The 14,048-nt window shown below is 48.9% G+C and overlaps 5 protein-coding genes across 5 annotated transcripts; 2 read left to right on the top strand and 3 right to left on the bottom strand.

Annotated features, from left to right (window-relative positions):
* Positions 1-806: 806 nt before the first annotated feature.
* Positions 807-2,117, bottom strand: N7519_004957 (glycoside hydrolase family 16 protein; the record flags this gene model as incomplete). The annotated part of the gene is given in 3 exon segments (XM_057291733.1): positions 807-1,670; positions 1,745-2,099; positions 2,113-2,117. The coding sequence occupies 3 exon segments, from the start codon at positions 2,115-2,117 to the stop codon at positions 807-809; spliced, it is 1,224 nt and encodes a 407-aa protein (XP_057146544.1).
* A 1,786-nt stretch (positions 2,118-3,903) lies between these two features.
* agdC (putative alpha-glucosidase) lies at positions 3,904-6,938 on the bottom strand (the record flags this gene model as incomplete). The annotated part of the gene is given in 8 exon segments (XM_057291734.1): positions 3,904-4,831; positions 4,894-5,002; positions 5,052-5,579; positions 5,634-5,711; positions 5,768-6,011; positions 6,067-6,338; positions 6,352-6,675; positions 6,731-6,938. 8 exon segments carry the CDS (start codon positions 6,936-6,938, stop codon positions 3,904-3,906), a joined length of 2,691 nt encoding a protein of 896 aa, XP_057146545.1.
* A 716-nt stretch (positions 6,939-7,654) lies between these two features.
* N7519_004959 (NAD(P)-dependent alcohol dehydrogenase) lies at positions 7,655-8,812 on the bottom strand (the record flags this gene model as incomplete). The annotated part of the gene is made up of 1 exon (XM_057291735.1): positions 7,655-8,812. The coding sequence occupies one exon, from the start codon at positions 8,810-8,812 to the stop codon at positions 7,655-7,657; it is 1,158 nt and encodes a 385-aa protein (XP_057146546.1).
* A 1,699-nt stretch (positions 8,813-10,511) lies between these two features.
* Positions 10,512-11,327, top strand: N7519_004960 (F1F0 ATP synthase subunit g; the record flags this gene model as incomplete). The annotated part of the gene is made up of 3 exons (XM_057291736.1): positions 10,512-10,758; positions 10,957-11,041; positions 11,096-11,327. The coding sequence occupies 3 exons, from the start codon at positions 10,512-10,514 to the stop codon at positions 11,325-11,327; spliced, it is 564 nt and encodes a 187-aa protein (XP_057146547.1).
* A 473-nt stretch (positions 11,328-11,800) lies between these two features.
* On the top strand, positions 11,801-13,960 carry rok1 (RNA-dependent ATPase ROK1; the record flags this gene model as incomplete). The annotated part of the gene is made up of 1 exon (XM_057291737.1): positions 11,801-13,960. One exon carries the CDS (start codon positions 11,801-11,803, stop codon positions 13,958-13,960), a length of 2,160 nt encoding a protein of 719 aa, XP_057146548.1.
* Positions 13,961-14,048: the final 88 nt, after the last annotated feature.

Below are 14,048 nucleotides of genomic sequence, written 5' to 3' on the forward strand. Positions count from 1 at the left end.
TGTCCCTGGATGTATGGATGGATCCGATCCTTTTTTGGATTATCCATGGTTCGGCCATAAAATCGTCGCCCGATCAACCAATCTGACTACAAACATCTCTCTCGGTATAATTCATCATCGGCCAATCCAGGCCCAGACCTATTACAATCAAATTCAATCAACTTCTCGATCCATGGTACACAGCGAATACATTTTCCGGTGTGAACCTTGGTTGTATATTGTATGTAAATTCTCGGTGCCTATTCTTAGTGTTCTCGTCCGGAGAGGCCGATGGTGGACTTGCATATGTAACTCGAATCCAAGAAAATAAAGACCAATATGCATGGCATGAATGCGAGGCAAATTTTAACCTTAAGGCATGTAGGATAAGGTTTTGAGTATAGGAGCACAATGCGAATGGAAAGCCACGAGACCTACGACAGGAAATAAGCGGTGAAGAGATCTAGACTGTAGGCGACGATGCCCAGGTGGATATTGGAAGTATGTAATATGTGGAGTCAATTGACTTGATATTATTGCGTTTGCTCAATAGCAACGGTATGTATGACGCTGATAGATACATCATGTCCGCCCAAATAAAATCGCCCATGTTACCGGACTATGCCAATCAACATATCCGGGCAACCCAAAGAATAGATTGCAGGCATTGAGCACCAAGGACAGCGAAAAGAGAAAAAATGGTACAGCCTGAAAAAAGTAAAATCGCATCCATGAACCATTATCATACCCGGTCCAGCCAAGTATCCTCTTTCGAGGCGCGTTTCATTAATGATACGTCAAAAAGTCAAAGCGCTCAAAAGGGACATTTACAGCTGGAGAAGGGCGGTCACCAGACCCAGGAGGGACACAGGTCCCAAGTAGCTGGCAGCAGCAGAGGCAGCAGCGTTAAAGCTAGGGCTGGCGCTGGCGCTGGCGCTGGCGCTGGTGGACGAGCCAGAACCGGAGGGGGAGCCGGAGCTGGAGCCGGAGCCAGAGCCGGAGCCGCTAGAACCGCTGGGGAAGGAGGCACTGGAGCCAGAGCCACTGGGGGAGGCACCGGAGCTGGAAGCACCGGCAGCAGAGCTGGAGGCGGCAGTGGACTCGGCAGACGAGCCAGAGGTCTTGGTAGCCAGGGTGGTGGCAGCGCTGGAAGTGCCCTCGGTGGTGGTCGAAGGAGAGTCAGTGGAAGAGGCGGCCTCAGAGGAGGAGCTGGTGGCAGCTTCGCTGGTGGTGCTGCGCGAGCTCACGGCGTTGGAACCGGTGAACTTGATGCTGTCGGAGGAGCCAGACTTGTCAGACCAAGTGTAGGACTCGGCGGGGTTGGCGTTCTTGACAGTGATGCTCTTGATGTACATGGAGTAAGGACCCTTGGAGTAGTCGGTCGGACCGCCAGCCCAGTCAATGGTACCCTGGGCGTTGGTGGGAGCACCACCGGCCCAGATACCAACGCGGATGTTCATCGGGGTCTGAGGGTAACGAGCACCACCCTGAGCATCATTGTAGTTGACAGTGCGGACGTTCTTGCCATCAATCAACCAGTTGGTAGATTCCTTGGTCCATTGGATGGTGTAGGTGTGGAAAGACTCCGTAGGAGCGGAGACGGGGACCCAAGTCTCACGGTCGTAGGTCGAGGTATCGCCCTTTCCGAAGTAGTTGGTCATAATGGTGTCACCCTTTGTGCCCAGTGCTTCCTGTATTTCAGTTAGTCATTGTTCTACCATGGGAGACTTGGGACTAATAGCCCGAGTTTTGGGACATCACGTACCCAGTCAAGCTCATCCTTGTCATCGGACTGCAAGAAGGCGGAGCTGACAATGCCTTGGCCATGAGAGGTCTTCATCTCAATAGACAATTCGCCGTAGAAGAAGTAGAAGTCGCTGACCAGGGTAGGAGCATCTCCTTCCTTGTTGATAGTGAACTCGGCACCATTGGAGCCAGTGGGGACTTTGCCGCCGCTGATCTTCCACTGGTCGAGGGCACTGGCCTTGGTGAAGTCAAAGTGAATGTCGGACTCAGTCAGACCCTTGTTTCGGAGGGCACGATTTCTCCATCGGGTTGCAGTCAGAGTAAGTCTGAGCGGAAGCCAGAGGGGCGGCCACTGCGAGAGCCGCAGCAGCGAACTTCATGAAAGACGGCATTGTGTATGATATGATACGCGTCAAGAGAGGTGAATATGTAAACAAGAGAAAAAGAAAGGGAAGGGGACCCTATTAAATATATTATCACAACTAGCGACGAAAGCGGAAACGAGAGTGGATGAAAATGGGAAGGAACAACTGGGAGGCACCACTTTATCTACTCCACAATACTCCATATTAGTACAGAGTATACAACATACAAGATACAAGATACAAGAAATATACATTACATACAATATACTAAAAAAAGGGAGGCGGGAGTGACTTTGGAAGTGATGATGAGAGATGATGATTGGATCTCGGGTGACAAGGCCGCTGAGACAAAAGGTCCAGTCAAGTGGAGCTTTTGATCTTCCCATGAGGGGAAAGTGGAGTTGAGAGATTATTGAGATGAGGCTGGAAATGTATTGTTTAATGAAAGTCATAGGTCCACGGGTATATTGTACATGTGGCCTACATGTACGGAGTATATGTCTAAAATATTATATTGTATATGGTGACTCAAGTATTTAACATCCATGGAGAGTAGTAGTTGATCAGCCGATCGGATCATATGTTAAGTACTTGGTAATTATGATCACATTGTAGGCACATACTGTCATTACAGTAAGGGCCCATAAAAGAAAATTCAATAGAAAGAATAAAATAAGAATAAAATAAGAAATCTAACTGTTTCTGTATGTCTGACATCTGGAAAATAGGCTGGGAACGGAACCTAAGCGACCGCCAAGGTTATTGTTGCCTTGTTCTTTTTCTTTTCCTTCCATCCGAGGTCTGATTTTTATATTACAATTCGAATGAAATTTTATTACATGCTACCTCAAATCATATGGCTTCATTGTATTTACGGTAGATCACCCTGGATCAAATTAATGCCTATCATCAATATCATATCCATGCAACTATGAAACACGTAACACGGCATTGAACCTTCGTAGTCTACAGTATGAGTGCTTTGTATACACCTTTTCTCTTTCCACCTTTCCACTACTCCTTACAATAACTACAATATAATGTTCTACTTAGTACTCCATACTCAGTACTCGCATAAAATTACCCAATCTCGATACTAATAATAACTCATAAGTACGGATTAAATTTCTACAAGTCAGACCCACGGGTTTACCTATCAAATGACTCAGGAACTAGCGGCCTGTGCCTGAACTAGCGCCGATACCACCTCACTCGGGGCTGAGTGAGACCTTTGCCCTTAGAATAGTCTTGTACCTGATTTGGTGTAGAATAGTATTTCTCCGTACCTTTTGAAACTATTCTTGTTCAAGACTCGAAAGACTCGAAATTTTCACTATGTCTCAAGCCACTGTCTTTCTTTCCCCTCCTAACCACCCCTCTCATGCAAGGTCATGCAAGGGGTGTTATTGTTACTGAGGTTTCCTTCCAAACACCTGAATCAATTATAATTGATTCTACACTGACACAGCCTTACGGAGTACGTTTATGGATATGGATCCACGTGATTGCTAACTCGCCTGGCTATGGATGGGATGGGGCTGAGATGCAGGAACGTTAATCCAATAACCGTTTCGAGTCATTATTCTACAGTAAAAATACTCGCTTACATGGATATCCAAGACCTCTAATTTTAATTTAAAATTGCAGGCCAAATTGAGTCAAACAAAGAAAAACGTGGCGTTCGGAGTCCTAAAGAATGTGTCCACGGGGTGTTCCCCGGAAAAATAACCGGCATCCGCGGATCCCGCAATCTAAGCCAACCTCATCAACCGTATAACCCTAACAACAGTGTACGGAGTATAGTGTGAGAACCTCACAGTGTCACCTCGGCAGGCCCAGTCAACTCAATCTGGACCTTCTTCGTAACACTCTGCCTCTGAACATCATACCCAATATCCCGACGCTTATTCTTCTGCCCAAGCAGCGTAACAGCCTCAACAACCACATTAGGACGATACCCAAACCGACCCAGGATCCTAAGCTTGCCATCCCGGTACTTGAACTGAACATCTGTCGCGGTATCCGGCTGAATTGACTCGCCATCATCAATATACAGCTCACCCTCCGCGGACCCATCAGCGTTCGGCGCAATGAGAATCTCAAAGCCGCGCTTGCGCAGATCCGTCGTGGTCTTAGCACTCGCCGTACGGAGGGGGATGATACTCCCACCACGGATATGAATCGGGATATCAGTAATAGCGAGATCAGTGATCGTCTTCACCGATCCCTCGCCCTGCACAGCGACACCAGTAAACCAATCATAGAAGAGATCCTCAGGGAAATAAGCATCAACAGAGGTAGCGCCCTCTTCCGAGACAGGCGAGACGAGAATGGAATCACCGTAGAAGAACTGCAGCTCATTACCAAAGGTATTACTATCCTCGGGGTAGACATAGAAAAGCGGCTGGAGGAACGGACTCCCCGTCAAGGTCTGACGATAGAAGGAAGTATAGAGGTAATCGAGCAGACGGTATCGGATATCAATGATCTTCTTCGCAGCCTCTGTAACAGTAGGCCAGCGGTAGAATTCCTGCGGTATGGTACCGAACTCGTTGTGATTCCGATAGAACGGATAGAACCCGCCGAGCATTGCCCAGCGCGCGCACAGTTCTTCCGTCGTATTTCCGGCGAAGCCACAGACGTCGCTGCCAACCATTGGGACCTGAAAAATCGAAGCGAAGGCTAGCATTTGTGGAATTGACACGCGGTATTTATCCCATTGGCTCAAATTGTCGCCGAGCCTGTTGGGGAACGGGTTAGTATGTATCTGGCAGGCTGGTTTGGAAGGTTTGAGTAATCTTACCAGTGGCCGACCTGTGAGCCTGCTCCGGCGAAGGTGCTACGCGTGATAACCAAGGGGCGCACGTTGGGTCGACGCTTCAACATTGCCTCGCGGGAAGCCGAGCTCATCACTAGGGTTGACGTTAGAAAGGTTCCGATAATGAAAGTCGAGGAACTTACTGCTTCCGTAGAGATTGTGCGTGTCATACTCGGCGTAACCCTCGCCGGCATGGATGATATCAGTATCAATAGTCTTATTGCTAATCGAACCAGCCGCGTTTGCGATCTGATAAGGCGGGTTAATAAGGTCTCGACCGGGCAGTCCGACCTTCTTTGCCTTCACGCGGCTGCGTTTCTCGCCTACACTACGTAACTCAATGACAGCATCACCTCTCTTTACCCGACGAGACGAAGAAGACCCAGGTGAAGAAGATCCGGGCTGGAAATCAGCCGGGAAACCGGGGAGATGGCGTGGAGGCGACCGGACCGGTGGAGGCGCTGGGGGTAGGTCGTTCTGCTCGGCGTACTCTGCTGGGTTCTTGCAAGGGTATGGGCAGAAGTTGGAAGCTTCGTTCATGTCAATCCATAGACCGTCGATGTCGACGCCGTCGCTTGGGCTGAAGAATCGCTTGAATTCTGAGTTCCAGTATCTCTGTGTGTCTTTGTTGAACCAGTCTGGATAGACGGTTAGGCCGGGCCAGACGGCGCCTGGGGATATTCTGTTAGGAATGGTGGGCATTGTACTTCTGTTGGTATTCTTACCTTGGTAAAGTTCGTTCTGTTCATTGTCACGGTGCAGGAAAATTCCCTGGTCGTGGCCTCTTTTGAAAGCACCATTATCTGATAGCACATTCCCCGTTAGAGTGGAATTAGGGGCAAGTGATTGCAACACTTACCAGAGTTACTGACGGCCGGGTCGACCATGACTATATAATGCTGATCATGCTTGTGGAGATACGAAACCAACTCGCGCATTTTGTCGATAGGGAACCGCTCTTCGTCTAGAGTGAATACCCGTCGAACATCCATATAGTCAATGTCGGTCCACATAGTCTCGAGTGGGATTCCAGCACGGCTGTAGTTGTAAACTACCTCTGCGACATCAAAAACATCCTGGTAGCCATATCGGCAGTTGTGGTACTAAAGGAACATTAATTAGAACACAGCTTCAAGAATCCATTGGGAAATAACATACTCCAAAAGTCCAGTAGCTTTGCATAGCAGGGAGACCAACGATCTCAGAGTACTGCTCGCTCACTTCCTTGGGGGTCGGACCGGCCATGAAGTAGAAGTCTAGGACTCCACCGAGCGTGTTATACTCGAGGTATTGTTTGCCATCAGCTGTCTTATCAATCTTGATGTCCATGCCGTTCGAGTTCAAAAAAGAAGACTCCATGAGTGCCTTTCTCTCCACGGTGGTCAACGTAAATAGGATGAGTACCGTAAAGGTTCGAGTCGGAGGGGATGCTATATGCGTCACGATTCCAGATAGTGCGAGTGTAGTTAATAGTAGGAAGCCGCAGCGAATCAGTGTGTTCTCCTAGACCATACAGGTTCGGGTCATCCGGAAGCCAGGTGCGCAAATTCAAGTACTGAGACTGGAAGATGATGTTGGTGCCAGAAGTATCGAAGAGCACTTCCTCCTCGCGTAAGACTCGGAATGAGAAAGGATTCTTTTCGAAGTCAAAGCGAAGGGCGGACTCCTTTTGATGGCCTTTTTCACTCTGGGGTCTGGGGAGAACAGAGTCTGGTACTTGATAGACCTCCTCATCGGCATCGTAGATTATGACATGGAGACGGGTTTCTAGTAGAACGATAAGCATACATTCATACTTGAGTATAGGGATATCGTAGTATACCAGTTTGTGCCTCGACAAGGAGCTTCAAGTTTGGAAGATCCGTGCCATAGACATTACAGGCATCTCCAGCAAGATCGAGGTCAGCAGTCAATCTCTGGCCCAACTGCTTCACATTGGAAGCTTTATAACCAGGACAACTGTCAAGCTGGGATTTCGATCCCAGGACGGAACCCACGAGGGGAGCCAGGAGAAACAAAGTGCCTTTCATGTTTAAAATCGGGCGAGCATTGAAGCAGAGTACAAACACAGCATACACACAACAGGATACACTGAAGATCGTAGATTGACAAGAGGGCCGGTGCACCCTTTAAGGGATGCACTGGTCCAGATCTAAATTGAGAAGGGAGTGTTGGGTGATACAACATGGATGAACGAGATGCTAGAAAGAGATGTATTTGGCCACATGATTACTGGCTTTGCATAACATTACATTGACAATTGATCTGTCACATCACCAAATCCTTGCGAGAAACGGACAATTATTGGATGCTCTTGGCTGTGATCCGCCATTCCGGATTTGGGCCTACATCAGGTAGAGTCGCTCCATTAGCTCCAGATTTATGCTGCAAGCTCCAAATTTTACTCCATTCTATTATTGCGATGTTTTTCAGGTTTTCCCCAGGCTTAGCCCGAATTAAGCCCGAGAATGACGTGAGAGCGTTTTGACTTGCAAGGTCCCCTGTCGTCTGTTACCTTAGCAATTTGTGCCTCTCCATTTGCCTGTTTCCACCTTCTACATTCAACCAAGAATTGTGTTAAAATAACCATTTCATGGGCTCTCTATTCCACCCAAGGGCATCCTCTAAACATCATTCATAAATATAAAAAGAAAATCGTCAACGCCAACGGCAACGGCCGCTCTTGATCCCAACCAGAAACCCGCTGATGTTCTCAAATACGGCTCATCTTTTTCACTCTCTTCGCTCAATACTTCTGGCCAGCAGTGGCGGCCTTAACATCCTCCTCTGAGCTCATAATCTGCACCTTGATGGCACCAGTCTTAGGGTTGGAGGCAGTCTCAAAGGCCTGGAGAGCGTTTTCAAGAGAGTAACGGTGAGTAACCAACTTACTCAAGTCGATAACACCGTTCTGAATCAGGCGAATAGCCCGAGGCCAGGTGTTGCAGTAGCGGTACTGGTACTGCAGGTCGATCTCCTGGGTGCTGAGACGCATGAAGGGAATGGTCATCTCATTCTTGCCAACACCGATGACAAACACCTTACCACCGAACTTGACACTCCAGATGGCGGAGTTGACACTGCTCTCGACACCGGTGCACTCCAGGGCCAGCTTAGGGCGCAGGGCGTCAGGGCCAGAACCCTGACCGTCATTCAGGGCATTAATGATACCGTCGGCACACTCTTCGGCCGACTTGCCAATCTCAACCTTATAGGTGCGCACTTCAGGGACCAGGGACTTAGCGAAGGCCAAGCGGCCATCGTCAATATCAGTGATGACAATAGGACAGGCACCAGCAGCGCGTGCGCTAAGCAAACTGATCAGACCGATAGGACCGGCACCGGTGATAAGCAGCGGGTCACCGAGACGTAGACCGCTGCGCTCGATAGCAGCCAAGGTCACACTGAGGGGCTCCAACATAGCACCGGCCTCATAGCTCATATCGCCGATCTTGTGGCACCAGACGGCGGGGTGGTTGACGTACCGCCGGAGCAGGCCGTCGACAGGCGGTGTGGAGAGGAAGGCGACATTCACGCAACCGTTGTAGCGACCGGTCAAACAGGGCTCGCAGGCGTTGCAAATAACGTTGGGCTCGACGGCAACACGGTCGCCGACCTTGAGGTGGGTGACATCAGGGGCAACAGCGAGGACCTGACCGGCTGATTCGTGGCCGAGGACATGGTCGCCCGTGACGATCATGGGACCAATGCAGCCGGCATGCCAGAAGTGCACATCGGATCCGCAAATACCAGTGCTGCGCACCTCAATTGTGACCTCGCCAGGCTTCAGGCCCTTGCCAGCGTTGATGTCCTCTGCCGTCGGGTTGGAATCGGCGATCCAAAGGTCATGTTTAGGGTTGGTGTAGACACCGATGTTGGTCTTGGTGACGGTTGCGGAAGCCATTGTATAGTGTGTAGGTAGGAGGGGGAGAAGAAAATTGTGAGTAAACGCCTAAATGCGAGGAAACAGCCGCTTTAATACTCAAGCCCGCAAAATCAGTGTCCGGTGATCTCATACTGTTCAACCCCACGGTGATACATATGGAGTAACAAAAAAAGTGGAGTGGAGGGGCTTTCGATTTAACCGGGGGGGTTAAACTGCTTTCTCCGTCTCAATTAGGAAATCCTTACCCGCTCTCAGTCTCGGGCCGAGTCTGGATCGGCTATCGGTTAATATTTGTGTCGAAGACTTTTATTTTTCCATTTTCTCCAGGGCTAATTCCTCGAGTTATCTTGGTTCGGTTCATAACTGAACAATCTGAAGTGTTTCTGGCTCAGGAAAATGTGGTATAATGTACCACCCGGGCAAGTAAGAATCCATTATATCAACAAGAGAGGCAATTCTCCGGCGGAGAAGAAATTCAAGTGGAGGAAATGCCTTTCTCCGAGATAAACAGTGCAAACTTTTTGTTGCCTCAGGCATCTATGTTTATTCACTTTACACCTGAGCATCCATGGAGGGATATCTCTCTACTATATATCTACATATACAACATACATACCCAGATACAATTTGTCTTACCATGCATGGATACCCTACATGTTTCCTGTTACAAACCTATCATGGTGGGATCCAGCAACCAATCTCTCAGATATTTCATAGGTAGGCCGAGAAGATGTGTAACTGTTATTGTCATCTGACTACTTACTGCGTACATACAGGTAATATCGTGTCAGACAAAGATTAAGCTGAGGTTGAACTTGTACTATTGTTCATCGGACTGGCTGCTACTGTTGTTTCGTAGTGTCGCAATTGGAATGTGATCATAAATTCATATGAAGGATGGTATATGTAGATATCTAGTTGGACAGTATTTACTGTAGCATCATGCATACGTATCTAATTACCTAAAAATGATTGGTCTCTATATAGATAATTTCCCTAGGTAGCTTCTATGTTTGTTCGGGCGATCCTCTTTGGCTTATAGAGCTAGCCGCTTTCTTATAGTAAATCCATCCATAGTCTCTCTTTGTTTCTTGGCATATCATTTATCTTTGTTCTTGATATATGATCTAGATCATAGTTTAGACTTTTCCATTCAATCTTGGTGATCAAGGGAAACAAACAGTGCAGCCTAGTAAAGTATTGCACTATATATTTTGGTTGACAGCAGCTTCAATACACTACTTTTTCCCCCACCCATTTTGCAAAACATTCCAATTAAAAAGTATTCCTGTCTATTTGCAATGACAGAAAAAGTACCATCTTATTTCTATCGTCCGGAATATAGTTCCACGCTTGTGATTCGACTCATAGGGCCGGATGCAGGCACAATGCTATAACAAGGTGCTAAGCTTCCTATCCACTTTCAGACTCACTCCAAGCAAGACGGACTTTAACATATAGACAGTAAACTCATAAATTAATAAATTACTAAACTGCGTTCATATCTATAATTCAGAAAAGCGTATTGTTTACTTGGGCTCAAATGCGACTCACGTGACCTGCAATTCCTGAAGTTCCCGAGCGTCAAATCTTCATCTGGTTCTGCCGTTGCGCGATACTCCAGATCATTAGATCATACTGCCCTCCTATTAGCGACTGCTTCGGGTGTCTTTTGTTTAATTCTTCTTTTCCACTCATTTCCCCCGCAGTATCCAAAATGCCCGCCGCCACCCGTGCCGTCCTGCGGCAATCGCAGTTCCTGACCCGGAGAACCGTCGTCAGACACGCCTCGTCCACCTCGGAGGCTGCCTCCAAGGCTGGTGAGACTGCTTCCTCAACTGCTTCCAAGGCCTCTGAGGGTCTGTCTAAGGTCTCTGCCTCCGCTGGCCCTGCCATCTCGAACGCCGCTGGTGCCCTGCGCAAGATCGGTGGACCCGCCGGCAAGGTCATCTCTTTCGTCGATTGTAAGGGACACTCTTGATTTTTCTCCCATTTGGATGGTTACAATGGAGCGTTGGACATTGGGTACTCATCTAAGGAGAAAGCCACCGATTGGCCGACTGATCTGGTTGGAATCGTGCCACCCAATCCCAACCTCCTTGTTGACTTAAATCCGCAGTTTACATTTCCAAATGTGCATAGCTAACCACCAACCACTCTAGCCATGATCCCTCCTACCGTCTACTACTCCAAGGTCGGAATTGAGCTCGGCAAGCTAGTGTTCCGTGGCCAGAACATGGCTCCTCCGTAAGTCAGACTCCGTACTCGACCCTTTACTCGCAATCTAACAATTCCTCCTAGCAACCTGGCCACCTTCCAGTCCTACTTCCAGCCCTTCATCTCCAACCCTGCCGCCCTCAAGACCCTCCCCTCCCCCTCGTCTATCCTCGCCTCTATCCGCAACGCCAGCCCCAAGCAGATGGCCCTCGCGGGTGTCACTGCCGCCGAGGTCATTGGCTTCTTCACCGTTGGTGAGATGATCGGCCGTATGAACATTGTTGGTTACCGTGGCGAGCCTGCGCACGCGCACTAAGTGGATGTGGATAGAAGAGAATCGTCCTTTCCTTTTTTTTCCTATGTTAATCTTCCCCGCGCTGTGTATGATAGACGATGGAAATTAAACTGTTGTCTGAGATAGACCTTGTTACTGCAATTCATTCCCTGTACTGTTTGTGCCTTTGTGCTCTATGAAAGTGTAAAGTCTACTGTTTATACGCTCAGTTGCAATCTGAAGGTCCATTGACCTCGACTTGTTTTCTCCTTATTCTCCCCTAAACCTCTCTGTAACCATGATCTAGATCCCATGGGTGTGAATAGCAATCCTAATATTCTATACCTATTAGATCCAAAGTAATTCTATCTGCGAACATTGTTATTCTCGTTATGTTGTCCCCGGCCTCTGCGGTGATATACGAACAACGCTGATTGGCCCGGGAGGAAAGTCGGCGGACCACTTTTTTTTCTTTTCAGAATATCAACGACATTTTCGACTCAACCACCAAAGATATGGATGCGTTCAGATTGTTGACCAGATCAACAAAATTAAAGCCTGTATCGTCGGCTACAGACTCGCGTCTGCCATCCACTGGGAAAGCAGCCAACCCGCAGCTCTTCCGGACCGCGGAGAGCGACAACCTCGAGTCTGCCAAGAATGGCAAAAAAAGAAAGAGAGGCGCTGCTGTCCAAGAGGATGAGGAAGATGTCCCTGATCTCGACTTTTTCAGTTCAAATAAGCGCCCTGCAGCCAGTGTAACGGAAACCGCTGCTGCGACCGTGGGCGACGATAAAAAAGTGTCTGCTCAGGATGCCGCATCCGATGACGAAGATTCTATGGATGAAGTGGAACGTCGCACTATCTTGAATTCACACAAGATCAAGGTTACAGACATGCGCGACTTGGAAGAGATCCAAGCTGAACCCACATCTACCAAAGATTCCAAGAAGAAAAAGAAGAAGTCAAAGAAAGAAGAGGCGCCGACTCTCAGTAAGAAGGAGCAGAAGCGCGCCAGACGCTTGTTCCCGGAGCCCCTGCTTAACTTCAAGGAGCTTCGGTCTAAATATAAGATCTCCTCGCGGCTCGCAGAGAATGTTGCGGAGCAAGGATTTACCGTACCGACAGAGGTCCAGCTTGGAACCCTTCCATTGCTTCTTGGAAAATCTTCTGAACCAGATCTTCTGGTCGTTGCTCCCACCGGCAGCGGCAAGACATTGTCATTCCTGATTCCCGTGATCAACAAAATTGTTCGACACCACCACTCACATCCTGACGAGCATGGTATTTTGTCTCTGGTTGTGGCGCCCACCAGGGAGCTCGCAAGCCAGATCGTCAATGAGGGCCGCAAGCTAGTGGCTGGAACAGGCGTGAAGATCACGCTTATGAGAAAGGGCATGCGTGTTGGAGATGATAGTGGCGCCGATGTTCTTGATGAGAACAGCGAAGAATCGTCCGGGTCAGAAGATGAAGATGCCGAAAACAAGCCAGCAAAGGAGCGAGCCAACATCCCGGTCACCAAGAGCGATATTCTCGTCACTACGCCTCTAATGCTGGTTAATGCTCTATCTGCGAACCGGACGACTACCATGGCAACATTACCTCTGGTGCGGAGCTTGGTTATGGACGAAGCCGATGTCCTCCTGGACCCATTGTTCCGGGAACAGACACTCGATATCTGGAAAGCATGCTCACACCCCGATTTGCGCGTCGGCCTTTGGTCAGCCACCATGGGATCCAATATCGAGGACCTCACCAAGTCGACCATCAAAGAGCGGCTGGAAGACCTCGGACAAAAGCCAAGCGAGCCACATGCGCTACTTCGTCTGGTTGTAGGGTTGAAAGACTCTGCAATCCCCAACATTGACCACAAACTCGTCTACGCAGCAACAGAGCAGGGTAAACTGATGGGACTACGCCAACTTCTTCGCCCAGCTGCAGCATCAGCATCAGATATCCGCCTTCGCCCTCCCTTCCTCATTTTCACACAGACTATCCCTCGTGCGGTGGCCCTACACTCAGAACTCAAATATGATATCCCCGCCGAAGCAGGTGGATCCTCACGTATTGCGGTTCTCCACTCCGATCTCTCAGATGGCCAACGGTCCGATATCATGCGCGATTTCCGCAAAGGCGAGATTTGGATTTTGGTTACAACGGATCTGCTAGCCCGCGGCGTCGATTTCCGCGGTATCAACGGCGTCGTCAACTACGATATCCCCAACTCGGCGGCCGTCTACGTCCACCGCGTGGGGCGAACCGGTCGTGCCGGTCGCGAGGGCGGTATCGCCGTCACTTACTACACTAAGGAAGACATTCCTTACGTGAAGAGCATTGCCAACATCATTGATGTCAGTGAGAAGCTACGCGGTGGTGAAGAAGGCGACAAGTCCATCCAGAAATGGCTGCTCGACGCTTTGCCAAATTTGAGCAAGAACAGCAAGAAGGATATGAAGAGGCATGGTGTCAAGGCGCGCCAGACCCCAAGATTGGCCGATAAGGAAGATGATGGAAAGGGCGCTCGTGGTATGAGAATCAGTACTAAGAGTGGCTTTGAGCGCCGCTTGGAGAACAAGAAAAAGGGTGCTATTGCGGCCAGCCGCAACAGGAAGGCTGCCGCAGCGGCTAGCGGCAATGTCAGCGACACTGGTAGCTGGAATGGATTGGATGATTAAAGGCTCAAGTTTTCTGTACAATACACTATTCCATTGCTACCGCGGTATTCCCATAATCATGATCATATCATAAACACATTAAGTCATT

The sequence above is a fragment of the Penicillium mononematosum genome (assembly GCF_028829835.1).
Source record: "Penicillium mononematosum strain IBT 11891 chromosome Unknown utg000003l:1.0-8172316.0:1.0-8177699.0, whole genome shotgun sequence".
NCBI classification, from domain to species: domain Eukaryota; kingdom Fungi; phylum Ascomycota; class Eurotiomycetes; order Eurotiales; family Aspergillaceae; genus Penicillium; species Penicillium mononematosum.